Consider the following 26645-nt stretch of genomic DNA (forward strand, 5'->3'; position numbering starts at 1 on the left):
CTTATCCCAGTGAAACATAAAGAAAAGATCCTAAAATGTGCAAGAGAGAAACGTCAGATTACTCTCAGAGGATGTCCAATTAGACTCACAGCAGACTTCTCATCAGAAACACTACAGGCTAGGAGGGAATGGTGAGACATAGCACAGGTGCTAAGAGAGAAAAATTGCCAGCCCAGAATATTATATCCTGCCAAGCTCTCATTTGTGAATGAAGGTGAAATAAAGACCTTTCATAGCAAACAGAAATTGAAAGACTTTGCCGCCACTCGTCCGGCCCTGCAAAAGATACTTAAAGATGTGCTACACTCAGAAACACAGAAACACGGCCATCAATATGAAAGAAGGTAAAGGAAGAAAACCTACCAGTAAAAGAGCATGGGAAGCTCAATGCATATACTAGAAAATATCTCTGGGAAAATGGCAGGGCAAAGTCACTATGTATCAATAGTCACATTAAACATTAATGGTCTTAATTCTTCAGTTAAAAGACACCGATTGGCTGATTAGCTCAAAGAACACAACCCAACTATTTGTTGCCTACAAGAAACACATCTCTCTAACAAAGATGCATGCAGACTGAAAGTGAAAGGTTGGAAAAAGATATTCCATGCCAACAGAAACCAAAAAAAGCAGGTGTAGCCATATTAATATCAAACAAAATAAACTTTAATACAAAAACTGTTAAGAGAGACAAAGAGGGACACTATATAATGATTAAGGGTTCAATTCAACAGGAAGATGTAACTATTATAAATGTATATGCACCTAATTACAGGGCACCGGTCTATTTAAAAGATATGTTAAGGGACTTAAAGGGAGATTTAGATTCCAATACAATAGTACTGGGGGACTTCAATACTCCACTCTCAGAAATAGATCATCCGGACAGAAGATCAACAAGGAAACAGCAGATTTATTCGACACTATTGCCTAAATGGATCTAACAGATATCTACAGAACTTTCAATCCTACATCTAAAGACTTCACATTCTTCTCAGCAGTGCATGGAACCTTCTCTAGGATTGATCACATACTAGGCCATAAAGCAAGTCTCAGCAAATTTAAAAGAATTAGAATCATACCATGCAGCTTCTCAGACCACAGCAGAATGAAGCTGGAAATTAGCAACTCCGGAAACCCTAGAAAGTATGCAAACACATGGAGACTGAACAACATGCTCCTGAATGAACACTGGGTCATTCAAGAAATCAAAAGAGAAATCAGAAACTTTCTGGAAGTAAATGAGGATAACAACACAACATATCAAAACTTATGGGATACAGCAAAAGCAGTACTGAGATGCAAGTTTATAGCAATAGGTGCCTATATCAAGAAATTGGAAAGGCACCAAATAAATGAGCTTTCAGCGCATCTCAGGGACCTAGAAAAACTGCAGCAAACCAAACCCAAATCTAGTAGGAGAAGAGAAATAATTAAAATCAGAGAAGAAATAAACAGGATTGAATCCAAAAAAACACTACAAAAAATCAGCCAAGGGAGAAGCTGGTTTTTTGAAAAAAATAAACAAAATTGACACCCCATTGGCCCAACCAACTAAAAAAAGAAGAGAAAAGACCCAAATCAATAAAATCAGAGATGAAACAGGAAACATAACAACAGACACCACAGAAATAAAAAGAATCATCAGAAATTACTACAACGACTTGTATGCCAGCAAACAGGAAAATCTATCAGAAATGGATAGATTCCTGCACACATGCAATCTACCAAAATTGAACCGGGAAGACATAGAAAACCTAAATAGACCCATAACTGAAACAGAAATTGAAACAGTAATAAAGGTCCTCCCAACAAAGAAAAGCCCAGGACCAGATGGATTCACTGCTGAATTCTACCAGACATTTAAAGAAGAACTAATCCCATTTCTCCTCAAACTATTCAGAACAATCGAAAAAGAGGGAATCCTCCCAAATTCTATGAAGCCAGCATCACCTTAATCCCTAAGCCAGAGAAAGATGCAGCACTGAAAGAAAATTATAGACCAATATCCCTGATGAACATAGATGCAAAAATCCTCAATAAAATTCTTGCTGATAGAATACAACAACACATCAGAAAAATCATCCACCCAGACCAAGTGGGATTTATCCCTGGTATGCAGGGATGGTTCAACATTCGCAAATCAATCAACATGATACACCACTTTAACAGACTGCAGAAGAAAAACCATATGATTATCTCAATAGATGCAGAGAAAGCATTCGATAAAATTCAACACCCTTTCATGATGAAAACTCTAAGCAAATTGGGTATAGAAGGAACATTCCTCAATATAATCAAAGCAATTTATGAAAAACCCATGGCCAGCATCCTATTGAATGGGGAAAAGTTGGAAGCATTTCCACTGAGATCTGGCACCAGACAGGGATGCCCACTCTCACCACTGCTATTTAACATAGTTCTGGAAGTTTTAGCCAGAGCCATCAGACAAGAAAAAGAAATTAAAGGAATACAAATTGAGAAGGAAGAAGTCAAACTATCCCTCTTTGCAGACGATATGATTCTTTACTTAGAGGATCCAAAGAACACTACTAAGAGACTATTGGAACTCATAGAGGAGTTTGGCAAAGTGGCAGGATATAAAATCAATGCACAAAAATCAACAGCCTTTGTATACACAAGCAATGCCACGGCTGAGAAAGAACTGCTAAGATCAATCCCATTCACAATAGCTACAAAAACAATCAAATACCTTGGAATAAACTTAACCAAGGATGTTAAAGATCTCTACGATGAGAATTACAAAATCTTAAAGAAAGAAACAGAAGAGGATACCAAAAAATGGAAAACTCTTCCATGTTCATGGATTGGAAGAATCAACATCATCAAAATGTCCATTCTCCCAAAAGCAATTTATAGATTCAATGCAATTCCAATCAGGATACCAAAGACATTCTTCTCAGATCTAGAAAAAAATGATGCTGAAATTCATATGGAAGCAAAAGAGACCTCGAATAGCTAAAGCAATCTTGTACAACAAAAGCAAAGCCGGAGGCATCACAATACCATATTTCAGGACATACTACAGGGCAGTTGTAATCAAAACAGCATGGTACTGTGTTGCTCCCCCTCTTCACGGAGGAACGACACTAGACACTGCGTTGTTCTTTTGTCTACTCGGCCCTTCCCGGGTTTGCTGCTGGTTCTTCCCGGGTTGGCTACCGTCCTTCCACCTCCGTGGAAGGGTGGTTCCCCCTGCCACTTTCCCCACTTCCGTGGGGGAGCGGCACACCGCCAGCCAGCTCTCTCGGGGGCTGCTCAGATGTTATTCGGATGTTCCCCTTAGATGTTCCTCGTGCATATTGTCTCTCTCCTCCTTTTTAGTCCTCTCCCACCAATCCCAACTCTGCTACCCACACGCCGAGTATGCTGCTCTCCTCCAATCAGGAGCAAGATCAGCTCCTGCAGGTTACTGGTCGAACTGGAGGAGCTGTGTAAAAGTTGTTTACTCCTCTCCCAGCGCCATATTGTGGGAGAGCAGATGCATAGAATAAGTCTTAATTCCAGTAACTTAGTCTAGTCCGAGTTGTTCCCCAAAGTACCGGTACAGAAACAGATGGATAGACCAATGGAATAGAATTGAAACACCAGAAAGCAATCCAAACACCTACAGCCAACTTATATTTGATCAAGGATCTAAAACCAATCCCTGGAGCAAGGACAGTCTATCAATAAATGGCGCTGGGAAAACTGGATTTCCACGTGCAGAAGCATGAAGCAAGACCCCTACCTTACACCTTACACAAAAATCCACTCAACATGGATTAAAGACCTAAATCTACGACCTGACACCATCAAGTTATTAGAGAACATTGGAGAAACCCTTCAAGATATTGGCACAGGCAAAGAGTTTCTGGAAAAGACCCGGGAGGCACAGGCAGTCAAAGCCAAAATCAACTATTGGGATTGCATCAAATTGAGAAGTTTCTGTACTGCAAAAGAAACAGGAGAGTGAAGAGACAACCGACAGAATGGGAAAAATATTTGCAAACTATGCAACAGATAAAGGGTTAATAACCAGAATCTACAAAGAGATCAAGAAACTCCACAAAAGCAAAACAAACAACCTACTTAAGAGATGGGCCAAGGACCTCAATAGGTATCTTTCAAAAGAGGAAATCCAAATGGTGACAGGCACATGAAAAAATGTTCAAGGTCACTAGCAATCAGGGAAATGCAAATCAAAACCACAATGAGGTTTCACCTCACCCTGGTTAGAATGGCTCACATTCAGAAATCTACCAACAACAGATGCTGGCGAGGATGTGGGGAAAAAGGGACACTAACCCACTGTTGGTGGGAATGCAAACTGGTCAAGCCACTATGGAAGTCCGTCTGGAGATTCCTCAGAAACCTGAATATAACCCTACCGTTCGACCCAGCCATCCCACTCCTTGGAATTTACCCAAAGGAATTTAAGTTGGCAAACAAAAAAGCGGTCTGCACCCTAATGTTTATTGCAGCACAATTCACAATAGCCAAGACCTGGAACCAACCTAAATGCCCATCAATGGTAGACTGGATAAAGAAATTATGGGATATGTACTCTTTAGAATACTATACCGCAGTAAGAAACAACAAAATCCAGTCATTTGCAACAAAATGGAGGAATCTGGAACACATCATGCTGAGTGAAGTAAGCCAGTCCCAAAGGGACAAATACCATATGTTCTCCCTGATTGGTGACAACTGACTGAACACCAAAAAGGAAACCTGTTGAAGTGAAATGGACACTATGAGAAACGGTGACTTGATCAGCATAGCCCTGACTGTTAATGAACAACTTAATACATTATCCCTCTTAGTAGTTTTTTTGTCTGCTCTACTTAATATGACTGGTTTAATTCTGTAATTAATACACAGTTATTCTTAAGTGTTGAAATTTAATGAAATGTGATCCCTGTTAAACATAAGAGTGGGAATAAGAGAGGGAAGAGATGTACAATTTGGGACATGCTCAGGCTGACTTGTCCCAAATGGTAGAGTTAGAAACATACCAGGGGACTCCAATTCAATCCCATCAAGGTGGCATGTGCCAATGCCATCTCACTAGTCCAGGTGATCAATTTCAGTTCACAATTGACCATAATGAAAGGACTAAGAGTCAAAGGGAGCACATAAACAAGTCTAGTGCCCGCTAATACTAACCGATAGAATAAATAAAGGGGAGAGTGATCCAACATGGGAAGCGAGATACACAGCAGACTCATAGAATGGCAGATGTCCTAAACAACACTCTGGTCTCAGAATCAGCCCTAAAGGCATTCGGATCTGACTGAAAAGCCCATGAGAGTATTTCAGGCATGGAAAGCCAAGACACTCTGGCAAAAAAAAAAAAAAAAAAAAAAAAAAAAAAAAAAAAAACCCTAAATGAAAGATCTCTGTGAGTGAGATCCCAGTGGAAAGAACAGGTCTTCAAAGAAGGAGGTACCTTTCTCTGAAGGGAGGAGAGAACCTCCACTTTGACTATGACCTTGGCTAAACAAGATAAGAGTCGGAGAACTCAAAAGGCTTCCATAGCCTTGGAAACTCATGACTGGTGCATAGGGAGATTACTGATGCCATAAACAGGAGTGTCAATTTGTAAAGTCAACAACAGGAGTCACTGTGCACTTACTCCTCATGTAGGATCTCTGTCCTTAATGTGCTGTACATTGAGATTTAATGCTATAACGAGTACTCAAACAGTATATTTCACTTTGTGTTTCTATAGGGGTGCAAACTGTTGAAATCTTTACTTAATGTATACTAAACTGATCTTCTGTAAAAAAAAGAAGAAATTATCAATTTCCCACTTGACTCTCACTGGGATTAAACATGACAATAGGTCTGATCTGATTTCATCATCATTTAAAAAATCATCTATTATTTTTCACTTTATGTTTCTGTGTGGGAGCAAACTGTTGAAATCTTTACTTAATGTATGCTAAACTGATCTTCTGTATATAAAGAGAATCGAAAATGAATCTTGATGTGAATGGAAGGGGAGAGGGAGTGGGAAAGAGGAGGGTTGTGGGTGGGAGGGACTTTATGGGGGGGAAGCCATTGTAATCCATAAGCTGTACTTTGGAAATTTATATTCATTAAATAAAAGTTAAAAAAAAGAAATATGATAGCCAAATTGAGGAGAGAGTGCTTAGAAGAAACCAAAGGCTACCAGCATCTTGATCTCAGACTTCTGGCCTCAAGATCTGTGAGAAAAGCAGTGTCTATGCTTTACGTTACTTTATTATAGGAACTTTAGCAAAAATAATACAGGGAGTATACCCTCATATGTGTTCTTCCAATTATCTTCAAATGTGTTCTTCAGATTATCAAGTGATATGTAAACGCAAAGTAATGTTGATGACATTGAAAAAACTGTTATATTAAAATATGCTGGGCTTCATGAGAATATTTTAGGCATGGAAAGCCAAGACACTCTGGAAAAAAAAAGAAGACCTAAATGAAAGATCCCAGTGGAAAGAATGGGGCCATCAAAGAAGGAGGTACCTTTCTCTGAAGGGAGGAATGAACTTCCAGTTTGACTATGACCCTGTCGGAATAAGATCGAAGTCGGCGAACTCAAAAGGCTTCCATAGACTCGGCAACTCATGACTAGAGCCTAGGGAGATTACTGATGCCATAAACAAGAATGTCAAATGGTTAAGTCTTTACTTAATATATTCTAAATTGACCTTCTGTATATAAAGATAATTGAAAATGAATCTTGATGTGAATGGAATGTTAGAGGGAGCGGGAGATGGGAGGGGTGTGAGTGGGAGGGAAATTATGGTGGGGAAAGCCATTGTAATCCATAAACTGTACTTTGGAAACTTATATTTACTAAATAAAAGTTAAAAAATATGATGGGCTTATTTTTATTATTGAGACTAATAAGAATTATTTAATTTGGGACTGTATTACGTAAAAACATTATCTAAGCCTCACATTGTGTACCATGTTGTAAATACTGTAAGTAAGCCAACATAGAAACCTGCAGCTGTCTGGAATCCTCATCCAGTCTCCGGGAAGCCCAGCAAGTACAAAAGTCTCTATTTGTGATTTCTCCCTGTTTATATCCAACACTCACATTCAAATCAACATCCCCCTCCCCCAGTTATAAAATGTGACCAGCATGGGGGGAGTTTCTGTGACCCTACTGCCTAGTACTGTGCCGGTGCTCAGCTGGTGCTCAGTGAACAGTAGCAGCCACCGCCTTTTCCCATCAGTGTGATCATCACTGCTGTCACCACTTTGGTGGCTCTTCTTTTTTTTTTTTTTTTAAAGATTATTTATTTGACAAAGTCACAGACAGAGCGAGGGAAAGAAAGAGAGCTCTTCCATCCTCTGGCTCATTCCCCAAATGGCTGTAAAGGCTGGAGCTGGGCCAGTCCAAAGCCAGGAGTGAGCAGTCAGGAGCTTTTTCTGGGTCTCTCACATGGGTGCACAGGCCCAGGCACTTGGACCATCTTCTACTGCTTTCTCAGGCCATAGCAGAGAGCTGGATTGGAAGAGGGGCAGCCGGGACTAGAACCTGCACCCATATGGGATGCCAGCACCGCAGGTGGAGGCTTAGCCTACTATGCCACAGCACCGGCCCGGTTGTTCTTTTTCTCTATCCCTGTGCCCTACAGCAGGTCCCAGAGGCTTTGGAGTCTAACAGCCCTGGGTTAAAATCCTAACTCTTCTCCTGGCTTCAGACTGGCACAGCTCCAGGCATTGAGGCCAATTGGGGAGTGATGGGAAGACCCTCTCCCCCTCCCCCTCCCCCTCCCCTCCCCCTCCCCCTCCCTCTCCTCCTCTCCCTCTCCCTCTCCCTCTCCCTCTCCCTCCCTCTGCTCTTTCTGTGTAACTCTGACTTTCAAATAAACAAATCTTTAAAAAAATCCTAACACTTTTGGATGTGTGACTTTGGGCAGGTCACCTCCATGCCTTGAGCCATGTTTCTTTATCTGTAAAATAATAATAAAGGCATTTGCTCCCATGGATTGCTGGGATACGTGATACAAGAATGTAAAATGCCAGACATAGAGCCTGGCACAAATTAGGAAAATCCCGAATGGCAGTGGCTGCTGCCACTGCCCATTGGTTTTGGTTTTAAAAAGATTTGTTTATTTACTTTAAAGGAGAGTTACAGAGAGAGAGAGAGAGAGAGAGAGAGAGAGAGAGAGAGGTTTTCCATTCGCTGGTTCACTTCCCAGTTGGCTGCAATGGCCGGAGCTGAGCCAATCCAAAGCCAGGAGCCAGAAGCTTCCCCTGGGTCCCCCACATGGGAGCAGGGGCCCAAGGACTTGGGCCATCTTCTACTGCTTTCCCAGGCCATAGCAGAGAGCTGGATCAGAAGTGGAGCAGCTGGGACTTGAACCAGCTCCCATATGGGAGGCCGGCACTGCAGGTGCCAGCTTGACCCACTACGCCACAGCGCTGGCCTCTGCTCATTGTTATTAGTACCATTTCATCTTATATTTTAGACTCAGGAATACTGGTAGCTTGCTGAAGTGCTTCTCACTCCCAGTGACAAACTTTGGACAGTGACTTGGGAGGTATTAAGATCCAAATATTCTGACCACCCCAAGGCCCTCCGAGACCGACCAGAGGAAGCGGGTCCTCTGTGAGCTGGAGGTCTAATCCCCCTCTGTTGATTGGTTCTCAGTGATCCAGGGGAAAGAAAGCACCAGAACACCCGGTATTTGATTTAAAAGTCTACACCTTGGGGATGTGTTTTCGGGTTCTTGGAGACTGACTTAATGGAAGAAGAGAGGTGAGAGTTCTTGCTGGTGCTGTGCCCCTGGGGAGGGCTTGACTCCCTCGGAGGCTTCTAGAAGCAGTCCTGCTTTTCTTGCCTGTGGCCCCTGTTACTGCATACAATAAATATTTGACAACATTTTAATTTCTCGCCACCTGGCTAGAATTGCTTACGAATATCACACCCATGAATGTAAGCAATTAAGTATTTTATAAGCACCGCTGAGATGCCAATATCAGAAAACAGGAGTTGCAGGTGACAGAGGTGGGACGGTCACTCCGTGTTTTCCTCGGGGGCTTCGCTCTCTTCACCTTCTGCCAAGGACTCTGGAGGGGGCGTTTTCTCGGCGGGGGCCTCGCTGAGCTCCCTGTGGGAAGAGAGCAGAGCAAGGCTTCCACTCCTGCCACTCTCCCCGCCTCCCCAAACTCAGTACGGTGAAGTGGCCCTGTCACGTACCCTGCGTCCTTGTCAGGAAACTCTTCCTTTACAGAAGGCTCCTTGTCTGGGGGCAAGTCCTTGGCTTTCTTGCGTGTGCCACCGAAAGGGCTGAGCAGACGCCTCAGCCAGAGTGGCCACCTCAGCCGGAAGAAGCCCTAGGAAAGACAAAAAGACATGTAAATAGAGCATTTTCCCTGCTGTCTCCAGCCACACACTGCAGCCTCCTCCCATTTACCTGAGTCTCATCTTCCAAACACTTTCTAGGCACTGATTGGTGAAAGCTCGTTGGGGAAAAACACACACAAGACCATTAGAGACGAGTGCCATTGTTCACTTCTCACAGTGTGCATCTCAGGTCTTCCTGGGACGACACATGCACCTCAGCCATCACTGCAGTGAGTGCTCACTACAAGCCTGGGGTCTCAGATGCAGTACCCAGGGCGCTGGGCTTCCAGGAGCCCTCTGTCCCTACAGACCTGCAGTGTCTCTGGGGAGACTTTTGTCTGTTGTCAGTCCCAGTGCCTTTCTCAGCCAAGTGTGCTTGCGCAGTGGACACACTGCACCACCACACGGGGCAGAAGTATTTTCTCTCTCCAGAGGCATTTGACACCTGCCCCTTTAGGATTTAGCCTCACAAGCATCATTCACTGGGGTGTAGGGAGAAAATGCTTGTGTTTCCATAGCTGCTTTAGTCCCCTATAAATTGAATCCTATGAAGCAATGCCCGAGTCCAATAGCAACGTTACCCAGCTCAAAGATTTTTCTCACTGCAGGGTGTCTGTCACTGATGGAAGATTGAGTTGTGAAACCAGTTTAAAGGGCAAAACCAGCGTGGAAATACAAGGTACCCTTTTTGAATATGATTAAAACAGAAAAAGAGTGCATTGTTTCAGCAACTGCTTGTGTCTACAGAGCGTGTGGGTATTGATTTGCAATAGAAATTGTAGCACACAGCCCAAGCTCACTGTGACCAAGGGAGAAGTCCCTGGCTGGGGAGGAACCTTCCTCTCTGTGATACTCACTGGCAGTATGACTATGGGACCAGTATTGTCCCTTTCTCCTTGTATCCTTACCATAACAGGGAGAGACAAACGGTCTGAGAAGGTGTGAATAAAAGGCATAGGCAGCGGGGGTCTGGAAACCAGTAAGTTTTCCAGCCACCTCATACGTTTTACTCTCCAGCAGCCTTGAGGGCGACTGTCCCCCTTCCCCCAGTGTCATGTGTCTTTCCATAGCCCTTCTCCGAGCCTCTGGAAAGGCCTCTGAACTGGCCAGATGCCACCAGCAGCAGGAACAGCACAAACAAAGCCCCTCCCTAGCTGCTGTGTCTCGGAAGGACCACTGACAGCACATGTGTCCGTGCTGGTGCCGTCTCCCCAGCCATGGCTGGGGACCAGATTTGCTGGAATCAGGCAAAACACTCAGATGGATAGTCTTCTGCCTCTGGCAATGTCCTCATTCTAAAATGAGCAGGTTTAAATAGATGAGTTCTCAGTACTCCTCTACTTCTAAAATTCTAATGTAACAATTGTCAGACTGATACTTACGTTGAAGATTTTTCTAACAATTGTCAGACTGATACTTACGTTGAAGATTTTTCTATGTCTTCTCTTCCTCTTCCTCTATGAGAGTAAATCTTTTTTGTAAGGAAAAGCAATCATTATTCACCATAATGATTCTATCTCCAAATCGTTTACCTTCCCTTTCTTTCTCTAAAAGCCTTGCCTGCCCAATAAGATAACTTTTTTGAGGACAGGAATTCTGTCTTGTTAATAGTTCTCACTCTTCCACAGTCCTTGGTCTTGAATGCCTCTGGGACTTAATACATTCTATTGACAGCCAGTCATCAGTGAGTCCTCTTAAAAGTGGAATGGGAGTGCAGCGTCATGCATTTCATCTATACTAATTTGGGAACATGGAAGTTGTAGTCCTTAAACAAAATTTAAAAAATCTGGAAGAAAAAAAAGTGGAGTAGTAGGAAACACCCTTAACCTGCTGAAAGTATGGACCAGAAACCTAAACAATGGTGTTTTAAAGGCAAGAACAGGAGTAGGATACTTATTAGACTGCTACTAGTCATCATTGTTGAAAAGGCTGAAATTAGTGCAATAAGAAAAATAAATGGGGTATAATTACTGCAAAGGAAGAGACAAAACTGTCATCATTTGCATAGGAGATGGTGGACAACCTAAAAAAAAAAAGCCCAAGATAATCAGCTGACATTTTGTTGGACGTAACGTGTGGGTCCGGGGAGGTGACTAGGTGCTGAGTCAGGAGAGTAGTACAGTGAATCTCCTGTTTGTTGTGCACCACCAGTGACTAGAGGGAAAATGGAGTACAGAGCCCTTCTTTAATAGCAATAGAAAGGAATAAACTATCTTGGAATAAACTCAACGAAAGTTGTGTAAGATTTATGTGATGAGGATGCTCTTCTGAAGTCCATAAAATGTCATGTTTCTAGGGTATCATAAAGATGTCAGTTCTCAAATTAATCTACAAATTCAAGGCAACTTAACTCAAACCCCAAGAAAACTTTTTACAAAATCTGACCAGCTGCCATCTTTTAGGAAAAAATAGATGATAAAAACTACTAAATTTATGAAGCAGGAGCTGCCCTACACTGAAACTGTGTAGTGTTAGGGTGGGCACTGCCCATGCTGGTCTCTTTCTCATCTCTATGCTGTGATCACTTACTTCTTGTGGCTAGACATGTCTTTTAAAAAACTTTCATTGAAGATAGACAGATTTCATGTATACAGATTCAGGAACATAGTGATACTTTCCACCTTACCCTCCCTCCTGCCCACACTCCCATCCCTTATTCTTCCCCCCTCTCCTATTTCCATTCTTATTTTTTATGAAGATCTATTTTCAGTTAACATTATACTCATAAGATTAACCCTACACTAAGTAAAATGTTCAACAACTAGTATGAAGAAAAAAATTCACTGTTCTTCAACAGTTCACACAAGGGCTATTTAAAATCATCACATCTCAGGGATTTTTCAAGATGGTGGCATAGGGAGGCAGCTTGCTGCTCTAGTCTAGGGGTGGATAGTTAAAAAAAGTGGAAGGAGTGCAATCTCAGGGAAGGTTTAGGGAGAAAATGGTAGAGGAAACTCCATGCAAATTGGATGGACGCTGTGGACCTAATGTGGAGGGTGTGGACTTGCACAGTTTGAGACCCCAGCAGCTGAGAGCCTCAGCACCAGCTTTGGAATGAGGCAAGACCATACTGCAACAGCTCAAGCCACTGGCAATAAAGCTGTGGGAAAAGCCTGGCATGGGTCTGGCTTGGAGCTCTGTGGGGGATGATGTACCTGCCAACCTAGAGCAAAAAAAAGTGGGGGAGTTCACGTTTCTCTCTGCCCGACCTCAGGCACTGGCATGCTGTAACTAGCCAAGAGAGGGCAGGCACCATTTTGGAGATACGTAACAGCTGCTCCAGCTAGTGACCGTGAACCCAGAAACCAACCTAGAGGAGATGCCAGACTCTGGGAGAATTGACAGGGGGCTGGGTGCTTGTGGCTGTGGGAGCCTTGTGTGGTGGGACTGTGAAAACACTGGGCTGTGTGGGAGGGTGCAGGCAAGCTCCAGGGAGGGAACACATCTTAGAGCAGCTTGATGCAGGAGTCAGCTGCAGTGCATCAGCTGAACTCATTTAGACAAAGTCTTAGACATTGGAGCAGTGGGATGCTACGTAGATCTAATGACTCTGTAAGACAATACTTTTGTCTTTTGGCTGCATCCTTTCTCCCAAGGGCAGAGACAGTTCCTCGAGGGTGGAGAGTATATAATCTCATCGTTTCAGCAATGAGGAAAGAAATCAGTGGTAGAAGAGAGTACATCAAATCCCTGACACAATTTTGGAGAACTTCTGCCACTTTACTCTGGCCTTCTTACACTTAACCTCTCCAAATGTCCAGTCCCTTGTTATCTCGGTTCCAGTTGCACAGAGATTTCCCACAAGTGGGGTTCCTTTAAAAATCTGTGGAATGTGCTTTTCAAGGGAAAGAGTAAAGCGCATCTCGGTCTTGGTGACTAAAGAGGAAGGTCAGCTCATGGTACGTGGAAAGTGGCATTGATGTACAGTCTGTGGATTCCGAATCTATTACAAAGGAAGGATGCACTCTGGCAACCTGAATGAGTCGTCCCTACCTCAATGAGACAGAAGATGATAACCAGCATTGTGACCACTGCCGTCACAGATATTGCCACGATGAGCTTGTTGTGATAGCCGTGTTCTTGAGCTCCTTTTGCGAGCTAAGAAAGAGCACAGTTTAAAAAGACAGAATAAAGAGCTGGAAAATATGGATGCTAAATATTCAGAACCCCGTTCTTCCGGTGAGTGGCGTAAAAGATCTTAAAAGACCATACAAAATCTGCTGTATTATATATAATCTTGGTATTACTCATTTTCTCTACAGTGTGTTAGGTCTGCCTCCTAACAAAGTGTCACCGTCTTGGCAAAAGCTACATTACCGAGACAAGATCTGGACTGGGAGCCCCTGGTCTTCCCGCGTGGGGTCTCCTAAGGGATGGGAAAGTGCAGATCTCCTGTCCTCACCTTACTCGACTCCTGCTCTTTCTGTCCACTCGGGGCTTCTGTACTCTCATTGATATAGGTCTCGGTCCTCCACTGCTCTGTGTCCCATTCTTCCTTGGCTATCTTTTCTTCCTGCTGCTCACTGAGGAGCTTCATCAGGATGCCTGTTTTGGAGATGAGCTTGGCACAGGGCAGTTGCACCTGGGCCTCAGAGCAGTCCATTTTCAGAGTGCGGATGACGTGAGAAATGAGCCTTCTCACGTCAGTGTTGGGGATGAGGGACTGTAGCTGTTGATTCAGCTGAATTTCAAACTGTTCTCCCTGGGACAGCATCACAGGGTAGGTGAAGCCTACGGGCATGGTGGGGGCTTCAGTGCCCTTGCTGGGGTATTCCCACTGTGTTTCCTTGGTTTGGTCCACAGTCAGCATTAGGTCGAACTCGGTCCCAGCAGAATCTGTAGCTGAAGGATCTGTGTGCATTTTGTCACCAGGGAGCATTTCTTCATGTGCAGTGGTGTTTTCTGGCAAAATGTTTTCTTCAAAAACACGCCCTCCGGAATGGTTTTCCTCCCTAGTGTCTTCTATAGAAGGTTCTCTCAGAGGAGGACTCCCCTGAGAATGCAGGCCTCCAGGGGATGAGAAAGCCTCTCCGGAGGGGGAGTTTATGAGACTCCGCAGTGCAGGGAACAGAGGCCTTTTCCCAGCCATCTGCCTGTTGAGGGAATTTTTCCTTCTGAACTTCCGACTCAGTTTGGCCTTGGGGGTTCGGAGGACCAGGTGAGAGCGAGTTTTGTGAAAGCGGTAATTTTGTCTGGAATGCAAGATTGGTTTCCCTGCTGCCTTATTTTTAGCTCTAGCATTGGCATCTTCTAAGACAAAAATGGTGTAGGTTAAGTCTTTTCCTTTGTTGTTGATCTCAGAGAGAGATTTTGCAGGGGAGGTAGAAGGCCTGCCCAGGATGTGTTTCTTCAGGAAAGAGGGGGCTGCAGCCTCACGTTCCTTTGTGAGCAAGGGCTCCGTGTGCAAGGAGTTTCCGGCCACCTGCCTGGGCCTCTGAGCCACTTGAAGCTCCTTCAGCTCCCTGGAGCCTGCTCTCCCAAGCCTTCTTCCCCCAATGCTCTCCGCAAAGGGCCAGGTGCCCCGTCTCCTCCCGAGGCTCTTCCTCATCTCCTGGAGGTGCCTTTCCCGTAAGCCCTTTGGCCCCTTGATGACTTTTTTCACTCTCTGCAGCCTGTACCCCACACTTGGCATGGTTGCCAGGCTGTTCTCCTGTGACGGGGCAGTTTCTGATTTCTTTTGGAGGATTTGAGGGTTAAATTGATGACCTAACAGGATAGGCTGCATAAGCATGGCCTTTTCTTCCTTCTTAACATCATCAATTTTTTCTTGAATTTCTTCATCTAACAAATTCTGTAGAAAATAGAGCTTTCTCAACTTATTTCTGTAAGGATGAGAGGGCCTCCTTATGTGGGTTTTCACATAGCTCAGGGACTTATCTCTATCTTGCACATTTGAAATGTGGGGAGCAAACCGGACTAGACTGAGTTACTGGAATTAAGACTTATTCTATGCATCTGCTCTCCCACAATATGGCGCTGGGAGAGAAGTAAACAGCTTCCGCACAGCTGCCTCCAGTTCAACTAATAAACTGTAGGACTTGCTCCTGATTGGAGAGCAGTGTACTCGGCGTGTGGGCAGCCGAGTTAGGATTGGCGGAGGAGGACTATAAAGGAGGAGAGAGATGGCATGCACCAGGGAACATCTAAGGGGAACATCTGAGGGAACACCTGTGCAGCCCCCGAGAAAGCCGGCCGGCGGTGTGCCGCTCCCCTGCGGAAGTGGGGAATGTGGCTAGGGGGAACTGCCCTTCCACGGAGGTGGAAGGGATAGTAGCCAACCCGGGAAGAACCAGCAGCAAACCCGGGGAGGGCCGAGCAGACGAAAGAACAGCGCAGGGTCCTGTGTCGTTCCTCCGCGAAGAGGGGGAGCAACATAATGGTGCCGTGACTCGGATATGAAGCCTAGGCAGGGCTTAGTGTCGTTCCTCCATGAAGAGGGGGAGTGACATAATGGTGCCGTGACTCGGATAGGAAACCTAGGACGGATTAGGAAACTTAGGAGGAAAGAAACGGGAAGAAGTGGAAAATATCGGAGAGAGAGACTAGCAAACAGCCTAGGGAAAAGCCGGACGAAAAAGGTGCCGGAAGGAGCTATTGAAAGCCTAGGCATAGACTCAGATACGGACTACGGGGGAAAGCTGGGAGAAATCTCTAAGGTCGAAAGCAAAAGTGAAAGCTAGAACAAACAGACTCGGATGCGGACTGTGGGGAGAGGCCAGGAGAAATGAGGGAGGAATATCGTTGGAGGAAAGTTTGGGGAAACATACCAGGTAGAGAAAAATTTTAGGGAAATTGAAGCCGCGGGGGGCAGGCCGAAGCGGAAACGAAAGCCACTTTGGGATTCTCAAGTTAGCCCGGGAATGGGGGGCGAAAAGTTGAAACCAGAAGCAGAAATGTAAGCCAGATTGGGATCCGTCTGATTAGCCCGGGGAGCAAAGGACGGGAAGCCAAACCGTGGGGCGGAGACGTATGCTGGGTTGAATTCGCCAGGCTAGCCCGGGGAACTTGGATTGAATGCTAGTGGCGGAGACGCAAGCTACGCTGTGTGACTCGCGGAAGCCGCCGCGTGCAGAGAGAGCACGGGGCGTGAATAGATAGGGAACGCGGACCTGGCGCGAGGCCGTGGTTCAGACGCGAAAGGGCTAGTGAGTAACCGCGGAGTGTGCGCGCAAAGCCGAGCCGCACAGATGAGAGAGGCACAGGCTGAAGCGGCTCAGAGCCAGCGAGGCGCCGAGAAGTAGCCTCGGGGCGGAGCCTGCCGGCACGGCGAGGCACCAGGAAGCCGCAGGGATAAGAGAAACAGAAGTTTAGAAGTAAAATGAGAGAAATGGGAATGTTGGCAGACAGAAGTAAAATGGGAGAAATAGGAATGCCCGGAGATAGAGAAATAGAGAAATAGAAAGGCCTCCCTACAATACTGCAATTAGAAGGCTTGGATTCGGTCTGCCCGATTAGTGAGGCGATGAGCACCTGCGGCGGCTAGCAGCTTATGCACCGCAGGTCACCGAAGACAGGCACGAATTAACATCAGTAAGGCCTCCCCACAATACAGCAATTAGGAGGCTTGAATTCGGTCTGCCTGATTAAGGCGGTAAGCACCAGCTCGACCAGAGTGTGAGCCGCAGGGCACCGAACACAGGCACGCATCAGCGCCTAAAAACCTCCTCACAACATGGCGAAGAGAGGACCTGGATTCGGTTTGCCTGATTGATAGGACTTGTAAGAACCTGTGGCAACTCTAGCAAGTAGAGCAGAGTGTGTGCCGCGGGACACCGAAGACAGGCGCGTATCAACGCCAAAAATAAAAAGAAAGGGGGATCTGTGGGGAGCAAACAGGACTAGACTGAGTTACTGGAATTAAGACTTATTCTATGCATCTGCTCTCCCACAATATGGCGCTGGGAGAGAAGTAAACAGCTTCCGCACAGCTGCCTCCAGTTCAACTAATAAACTGTAGGACTTGCTCCTGATTGGAGAGCAGCGTACTCGGCGTGTGGGCAGCCGAGTTAGGATTGGCGGAGGAGGACTATAAAGGAGGAGAGAGATGGCATGCACCAGGGAACATCTAAGGGGAACATCTGAGGGAACACCTGTGCAGCCCCCGAGAAAGCCGGCCGGCGGTGTGCCGCTCCCCTGCGGAAGTGGGGAATGTGGCTAGGGGGAACTGCCCTTCCACGGAGGTGGAAGGGATAGTAGCCAACCCGGGAAGAACCAGCAGCAAACCCGGGGAGGGCCGAGCAGACGAAAGAACAGCGCAGGTTCCTGTGTCGTTCCTCCGCGAAGAGGGGGAGCGACATGAAAAAAGCAGTGTAATGAATGGTAATAATGTTGATTCTACATTTTGTAGATTTTCCTCTGAGAAATAAGGCAATATGTAATTCAGTGCACTAATAACATCACTTTCATCGTTGAGGTCTCGCTGTTCACTCATGCGGCCTGGGAAGTCCAACTGTTTCTCTCTGATACTGGGTTCCCTGGCTCAATAGTCAGCTGCTTGCTGGTGTTGTTCTTCCGGGCTTGCAATATCTTCATGAATGCCCCCTTTGGGTTCCCTATAGATGCTTCTTCAACTGTCAAAAAAAGAAGAGACTGCTTTTTGGCACAGAAGACTGATGGGACAGCTTTATGTCAGTCCACAGCCCTACACTCTGATCAATTAAATTAGGAGTCAAATCCAATATTTGGGGTACCATTGAGACTTTAGAGAGAAAAGTAAAACCAAACTCAAACCTATGAAATGGCAACAACAAAGGAGAAAAAGATATTTTTGAGAGTGGCATTCAAAGAGTTCGCAGTGTTAAAAAGCAGTAACTATGATCAGTATTATTTCATTGGTTTCCAATGACCAACCACTCCAGGCTTAGAATAAGGCTGGAGGACAAATGGCCCCACCCAGCTGCCCCTTCTGTGGCTCTGCCCCTGCTTCTCAGCCACATCATTCTACAGTCCTGCCTCATGCTGAGGGAGCACAGGCTTCCTCCTTCCCTCCCTCCCTCCCTGTGGCCCTGTGTTCTTGCTACCATCACAGGTGTCCATGGCAAGAGATAGGCATGTAAGGGGAGTGAGGGCAGAGGTGGTCAAGCCAAGGGGCCTTGCTCCTCACCTCAGTGTGTTCTTTCCCACCCTTGTAAAGGGAGATTAACAATGCTTGTCCTTCTCACCTCTTGAGATGAAGGGAATAATATAATTGGTAGGAAACTGGTCTGGAAGGTGAGCAACACTGTGTAGATGGGTATACAGTTATCACTGTGCTAATGCCTCAGATCCCTGACTGAGATCCGAATTCAAGCTGTCTAAGGAAGAAAGCGGTCACATTTTGGAAGTCACGACATCAGTGGTAATAACCCTCATCTACAGAAGGATACTTAAAATTACCCGAGTGTTCTGTGGATAGAAAAGCGTGAGACTCAGAGCAGGTTCAGAGTTGGACAGTCTACAAGTGCATGGAGGAGCCTTCCGACTCCATCAGAGGAGCCAGGCAGCCATTTCTGGTTATGGAACCAGAAACTCCCCGGCTCCAAATAAAACAGCATCACTTGTACTCTTTTATACAAGTGCAAAAACAAACAACCACGGTGAGCAGTGTAGACCTGTTCTATAAGACAGAGGGCCCTTGAGGCCCAACACATAGAAAACCAGTTTATAGACTGTGTGCAAATGAGTTATCATTGAAAAGCAAAGCACCCAAGAGCACAGAACACCACGTGTGTGGTTCCCAACATTGCTTCCTTCCCCTTCCACCTCTTTTCCATGATCCTTTGTGCATATGTAAATTACATAGCAGTAACTATGTTATTAAATTACATAGCAGTGATTGCGAACCTGACTTTCAGCAAGGGAACAGTGTAGCAATTTAGGGAGTTTAAATCTGAATGAATGAATAAAAATTCAGCAATTAATTACATTGTTACTTTAAACTTGACCCTAAAATTTTAAAATAAGAAATTTAAAACAAATAAATATTAAAAAAAGATCCTCAGGAAGTTCCGACTCACGGCAATGTGTCGTATTTGGCAGGCATTCATTGTCACAGTGAAGCTTGACGGTGTTGCAGACAACCTCGATAGTATGTTTAAATTGGCAGAGGCAGCAGGCCATATGGCTGGGTAAGATCCTATGAATAGAGACAGAGAATTAAGTTACCTGTAAAGGGGTTCCTTGGGTGGGTCAAACAGGTGAGCCAAGGTGCCAGCAAAGGAGTTCTTGAGGTATGTGGCCAGGACATTTGGGTAGGAGCCTGGTGGCCAATTGTTGGTCTTGAATATGAGAATAAAGGAAGGAGGGAGAGGTGGCCCAAGGAGGCATAGGCATGGAAGTGGGTGTGGTGTATCCAAAATAAAGTCAACAGGGTGAGCATTGGGCACCATGGATCTGTCGTTTGACTCAGGGGTGTCTCCTTCCAGTTCACAAGTCTCATTGTGGGTTGGGAGTGCACAGGAGGACTTCCCCCAACCTCTGGAGTACTCTTCTCCATCCCTGTTGGAAGTGTTCACTATTAGAAACTACTCTGGTCCCAGAAAAATGACTGACTGCAGTAATTGTTGGAAAAGATCTGGAGAAAAAGGAACACTCGCTCACTGATGGGTGAGTGAAAGTAATTTGACCAGGCAGGTGTTTAGCCCAGCCATGAAGATGCTGCTTGGGACAAGCACATCCCCTTCTGGAGTGCCTGGCTCCATTTCTGATCCCTGTTTCCTGCCAGGGAGTGCCCTGGGATGTGTCAGGTGGTGCTTCCCTAAATACCCAGAAATGGAAATGGAACTTATGGTAGGTGTGTGTTTTTAAGAAACTGTCAGTCTATTTTCATTATATTTTTTTCAAATTTATCATTTCGAAAGTTTCTGTGGAAGGAAGAGAGAGAAACACACACAAACACATCTTTTCTTTTTTTTTCTTTTTGACAGGCAGAGTGGACAGTGAGAGACAGAGACAGAGAGAAAGGTCTTCCTTTTGCCATTGGTTCACCCTCCAATGGCCGCCGTGGCCGGCGCATCGCGCTGATCCAAAGCCAGAAGCCAGGTGCTTTTCCTGGTCTCCCATGCGGGTGCAGGGCCCAAGGACTTGGGCCATCCTCCACTGCACTCCTGGGCCATACCAGAGAGCTGGCCTGGAAGAGGGGCAACCGGGACAGAATCCGGCGCCCCGACCAGGACTAGAACCCAGTGTGCCAGCGCCGCAAGGCGGAAGATTAGCCTATTGAGCCACGGTGCCGACCACATGTTTTCATTAGGTAGTTTACTCCCCAAATGTCTGCGACATGCAGGGCTGGGCCAGGCCAAAGCCAGGAGCTCAGAAACTAGTTTGGTTTTCCATGTGAGGAGCAAGAACTCAAGTCCTTGGGGCATCACCCACTGCCTTCCAGGGTACATGTTAGCAGGAAGCTAGGGTGGAGCAGAGCCGGGACTTGGATCCAGGCATTCTGATGTGGGATTGGAGTATCCCAGGTAGTGGCTTAACGGCTGCACCAAATGCCTGCCATCGTAAACAGTTTAATTTTTATTTGTTTTATTTTTTAAAGCTTTTATGTAATGAATGCCAATTTCATAGGTACAACTTTAGGAATATAGTGTTTTTTCCTCCATACCTGCCCTCCCACCCCCACTCCCGTCCTACCTCCTACTCCCTCTCCCATCCCATTCTTCATTAAGATTCACTTTTGATTGACTTTATATACAAAAGAGCAACTCTATACTAAGTAAAGATTTCAACACTTTGCACCAACCCCCCACCCCACAACATAAAAAGTACTGTTTGAGAACAAGTTTTGCAGTTAATTCTCATAGTACAGCTCATTAAGGACAGAGTTCCTACAGGGGGGGTAAGTGCAAACAGCTTCATTTCTAATACCCCCAAATTGGAACAACCTAAGTGTTCACAAATAGGTGAATAGATAAACTATGGTAGGTTACACTTAGTGGGCCAGGCTCTTTCTAACCAATAGAATAACCAATGGTTGAGTTGTTACAGATGACTAATGTTACTTCTTTGGGTCCAGGGAAAGCTTCATATAGAAAGAAAAAAAAAAAGAAATTATCAACTCCCAACTTGACTCTCACTGGGATTAAACATGACAATAGGTCTGATCTGATTTCATCATCATTTAAAAAAATCATCTATTATTTTTCACTTTATGTTTCTGTGTGGGAGCAAACTGCTGAAATCCTTACTTAATGTATACTAAGCTGATCTTCTGTATATTAAGATATTCGAAAATGAATCTTGATGTGAATGGAAGGGGAGAGGGAGTGGGAAAGGGGAGAGTTGTGGGTGGGAGGGACGGTATGGGGGGGAAGCCATTGTAATCCATAAATCGTACTTTGGAAATTTATATTCATTAAATAAAAGTTAAAAACAAAACAAAACAAAAAAAAAAGAAAGAATGCACTCAGAATGCTAAGCTAGTGTTTTACTAGACTTCAATTCTAACAGGAAATTTTCGTTAAGTCCTTTCTACCCCTAACTTCGTATTTTGAAAATTTTCAAGCCTACAAAAATATCCGAAAGATTGGTGTCATGAGTTTACATGTTCTCTCACTTAGATTCAACTGTTGCTAACATTTTGCCACATTCACTTTCCACGTGTGTGTCTCTATGCACTTCTTGGACAAACCATTTGAGAATGAGCTGTAGATACGATGACCTTTTCTTGCTAAACCTGAAGTCTGCGTCTCCTAAGAACAAAGGCATTCTCCTGCATATCCACAACACTATTATCACCCAGTCAGCTTTAACATTAACATCACCGTCTATTGTGGTCCACATGCAGGTGCTCTCAGTTGTCCCAAACATGTCTTGGCTACTTTTAAATCAGGCATTGCATTTTATTTTCATGGCTCTTTAATTTTCTTCAGTTTAGAACTGTTCCTTTTTTGCAGTGTTTCATGGCATTGGGATTTTTGAGGCATTCAAATCAGTTGTTTTACAGCATGCACCTCAATTTATCCTTCTAAGACCAATACTGAATATAATCACCAGGGAACATTTATTTTTTTGAGTGGCTAAGATTTTTTTTTTAAAGTTTTATTTATTTGAAAGGCAGAGTGATGGTTGGGTGCAGGAGAGAGAGAGAATGAGTGGAGGGAGAGGGAGAGGGAGGGAGAGAGAGAGAAAGAATGAACGTGAATAAATCTTCCAGCCACTGGTTCATGCCCCAAATGGCCACCGCAGCTGGGGTTGGGCTGGGTTGAAGTCAGGAGCCAGGATCCAGGAGCCAGGAACTATATTCAGGTCTCTCCTGGGTGGCAGGGGGTCAAGCACTTCGGTCATCCTGTGCTGCTTTCCCAGGTTCATTAGCAAGGAGCTGGATGGGAAGTGGAGCAGCTGGGACTTGAACTGGCACTCCCATATGGGATGCCAGCATCACAGACAACTTCACCTTATGCCACAACACCAGCCCCACTAGGGACCATTTCTGGCAGGAACACTGCATCTTGCATAGAGAATGTTGTAGTTTTGCTGCTTACTAAAATGGATGCACTAGGGATGATGTCAGTGATAAAATATTTATTTTTAGAAGATTTTTATTTATTTGAGAGGTAGAGTTACAAACACAGAAAGGGAGAGACAGAGACAAAGATCTTCCATCTTAAGCTGGTTCACGTCCCAAATGGCCTCAATGGCCAGAGCTGGGCCAATCTGAAGCCAGGAGCCAGGAGCTTCTTCCGGGTCTCCCATGCAGGTGCAGAAGCTCAAGCACTTAGGTCATCTACTGCTTTCCCAGGCCATAGCAGAGAGATGGATCAGAAAAGGAGAAGCCAGGACTGGATCTGGTGCCCCTATGGGATGCTGGCACCGCAGGTGGAGACAGCCCACTATACCACAGCGCTGGGCCCCAAATCATTATTTTCAAAAATATTGGCAAATCTGGGGCCGGCACCATGGTGCAGTAGGTTAATCCTTCACCTGCAGCACCGGCATCTCATATGGGCGCTGGTTCTAGTGCCAGCTGCTCTGCTTTTGATCCAGCTCTCTGCTATGGCCTGGGAAAGCAGTGGAAGATGGCCCAAGTCCTTGGGCCCTGCACCCGCATGGGAGACTGGAAAGAAGCACCTGGCTCCTGGCTTCGATCAGTGCAGCTCCAGCCATTGTGGCCATTTGGGGAGTGAACCATCGGAAGGCTTTTTTCTCTGTGTCTCTCTCTCACTGTCTATAACTCTTATCTGTCAAATAAATAAATAAAATTTTAAAAAATATTGGAAAATCTTTTGAAATTGCTAATGACCTGAGGTATAACTTATTCTTACTAGATAATATTTAAGTATTAAAGACCATTGCACATTAATATGCAATAAAGGGGCCAGCGCTGTGGTGTAGCAGGTTAAGCCTTCACCTGCAGTGTCAGCGTCCCTTATAGGCACTGGTTCAAGTCCCAGCTGCTCCGCTTCTGGTCCAGCTCCCTGCTAATGCACTTGGGAAAGCAGCAGAGGATGGTCCAAGTGCTTGGGCTCCTGCTCCCACATGATTCAGAATAAGCTCCGACTCCTGACTTTGGCCTGGCCAAGCCCTGGCTGTTGTGGTCTTTTGAGCTAGGAACCAGCAGATGGAAGATCTTTCTCTCTCTCTGTATTTCTGCATTTCTTTCTTCTTCTTTTTTTTAACTTTTATTTAATGAATATAAATTTCCAAAGTACAGCTTATGGATTACAATGGCTCCCCCCCCATAACTTCCCTCCCACCTGCAACCCTCCCCTTTCCCTCTCCCTCCCCCCTTCCATTCACATCAAGATTCATTTTCAATTCTCTTTATATACAGAAGATCAGTTTAGCATATATTAAGTAAAGATTTCAACAGTTTGCACCCACATAGAAACATACCAGGGGATTCCAATTCAATCCCATCAAGGTGGCATGTACCAATGCCATCTCACTAGTTCCGGTGATCAATTTCTGTTCAATTTGATCATAATGATAGGACTAAGAGCCAAAGGGAGCACATAAACAAGACTAGTGTCTGCAAATACTAGCTGATAGAATAAAAAAGGGAGAGAACGATCCAGCATGGGAAGTGAGATACACAGCAGACCCATAGAATGGCAGATGTCCTAAACAGCACTCTGGCCTCAGAATCAGCCCTTAAGGCACATGGATCTAGCTGAAAAGCCCATGAGAGTATTACAGGCATGGAAAGCCAAAACACTCTGGCAAAAAAAAAACCCTACATGTATTTCTGCCTTTCGAATAAATAAGTAAGTCTTTAAGAATGCATTAAGGACCATCGCTTATGAGTCACGACACAAGTGAGCTGGCCTGCTTTGTCTAAACTCCTGAGGACTTCCAATAATGAACTCCAGTGTAACAATTGCTTTCAGGTTTTTATAGCCTTGGTTGCACATGGCTCTAGAAAATGCTAGCACTTTTCCTGTCCACTGATGGTCAAGTATGAAAAAAGCAGCTAGAACACCACAGCCTTGGCTAACTGAGAAAGCTTGTTGATGATGAGAGCTTTGACTCTTTGGAGAGGAAGGCCTCTCACTGACCTGGGAGGATCCACTGTGGCAGATGCTGCCCAAGGTTGAGGAAGAGGAGGCTAGAGCAGAAACCAGTGGACTTGATGATGTGGGAAGTTAGTCAAGGAGGTGATCTGACAGAAGTGATTAGGGCAGGGTATGCTGTGAGAGGCCTTTCCCCATTCTTATCTTGTGGAGTCTGCTCAACTAGCCTTATCATAGTTTCTGTTTAGCTTGTCCAATTGGCAGGGGGGAGGTCACAATGGAAGTTGCAGTGAGTTTATGGTAAAATGTCAGAATAGGGCTCTAAGGAAATCCTTTTTAAAACTTCAAAACTTGAGATACTTCAAACTCTGCATGAAAATTAACTAGAAAGGATCATGGACCTAAATGTAACTCTACAGTTTCTACAAGAAAACAGGAGAAAATCTCTGTAACTTTAGATTAGACAATGGGTTATTTGAAAGATTTTTTTCAGGAAAGGCACAATAAAAGGACAAACCATACAAGATAAAAGTTGCTATAGGCTCATCAACATTAAAAAAAAATTAACTTCTACTCTTCAGAAGGTACACTTAGTAGAGTGAAATGATAACTCACAACCAGAGAGAAGATATTTACTAAACATACATCTGAGAGAAAGTACTCATACCCAGAGCATATAAAACACTCTTAAAACTCCCTAAGATTACCATCAAATTACTACATGGGAACAGATTTGAATAGACACTTGGTAAAGATATTTGCACAACAGTATCGTCAGTTAGTAGAGAAGTCTAAGTTTAAACTGCAGTGAGTGTACCCAAGGTGCCAGCGTTAGGATGACTGAGTCCCGCATTTGAGCACTTGCATTTGATTCTTCTCTCTGGTTCCTGATTCCAGCTTCCTGCTAATATAGTTCTCCTGCCTTTCTTGGGCTTGAGAAATTGGGGTTCCTGCCACCTACATGGGAGGTCTTGGTTGAATTCCCAGCCTTCAACTCCAGCTTTAGCCCAGTGCTGGTCATGGTGGCATTTGGTGAGAGAACTGATTGACTCTCAAGTAACTATTTTTAAATACTAAAAAAACATATAGAGATTCCACTATATATCTACTAGCAGAAAAGCTACATTAAAAAAGTTTTATTTTTTAACTTATTTGAAAGAACGAGAGAGAGAAAGAGAGAGAGAGAGAAAGATTGACCTTCCATCTGCTGGTTCACTTCCCCAAATGCTGATAACAGCCAGGGTTGGGCCAGGACTATGCCAAGGATATAGGTCTCAGTGTGTGGGTCTCCTACATGGGTGGCAGAGACCAGAATACTCGAGTTACCATCGGCTACCTCCCAGGGTGCACATTAGCTGGAAGCAGAGTAGCTGGGACTCAAACTTGGCACTCTGATACGGGATGTAGGCATCCCAAGTGGTATCTTATTTATTTATTTATTTATTTATTTGACATGTAGAGTTAGCCAGTGAGAGGGAGAGACATAGAGAAAGGTCTTCCTTCCATTGGTTCACCTCCCAATCACCCCCCAAATGGCCGCTACCGCCGGAGCTGCGCCAAACTGAAGCCAGGAGCCAGGTGCTTCCTCCTGGTCTCCCATGCGGGTGCAGGGTCCAAGCACTTGGGCCATCCTCCACTGCCTTCCCGGGCCACAGCAGAGAGCTAGATTGGAAGAGCAGCAGCTGGGACTAGAACCTGGTGCCCATATGGGATGCCGGTGCCACAGGTGGAGGATTAGCCAAGTAAGCCATGGTGCTGGCCCCCCAAGTGGTATCTTAATGCTGTGCCACAACATCCAGTTTCTAAATTTTTGTTAAAAAAGTTGAAATCTGAGGACTGGGACAACACATGTTGCAACTGCC

At 44.9% G+C, this 26645-nt stretch overlaps 1 protein-coding gene across 1 annotated transcript in view; it reads right to left on the reverse strand.

Moving 5' to 3' along the window:
* Positions 1 to 12347: 12347 nt before the first annotated feature.
* LOC138846310 (leucine-rich repeat-containing protein 37A2-like) overlaps positions 12348 to 26645 on the reverse strand; it is a 31894-nt gene continuing 17596 nt past the window's right edge. The window contains 5 exon segments of the mRNA XM_089317145.1: positions 12348 to 13450; positions 13755 to 15019; positions 17648 to 17801; positions 17804 to 17922; positions 19348 to 19466. Of these exon segments, the coding sequence (XP_089173271.1) occupies positions 13247 to 13450; positions 13755 to 15019; positions 17648 to 17801; positions 17804 to 17922; positions 19348 to 19466 (1861 nt within the window). The 3' untranslated portion in view covers positions 12348 to 13246.

This window comes from Oryctolagus cuniculus, chromosome 17 (assembly GCF_051225735.1).
Source record: "Oryctolagus cuniculus isolate XC-2025 breed Fujian yellow rabbit chromosome 17, ASM5122573v1, whole genome shotgun sequence".
Taxonomy (NCBI): domain Eukaryota; kingdom Metazoa; phylum Chordata; class Mammalia; order Lagomorpha; family Leporidae; genus Oryctolagus; species Oryctolagus cuniculus.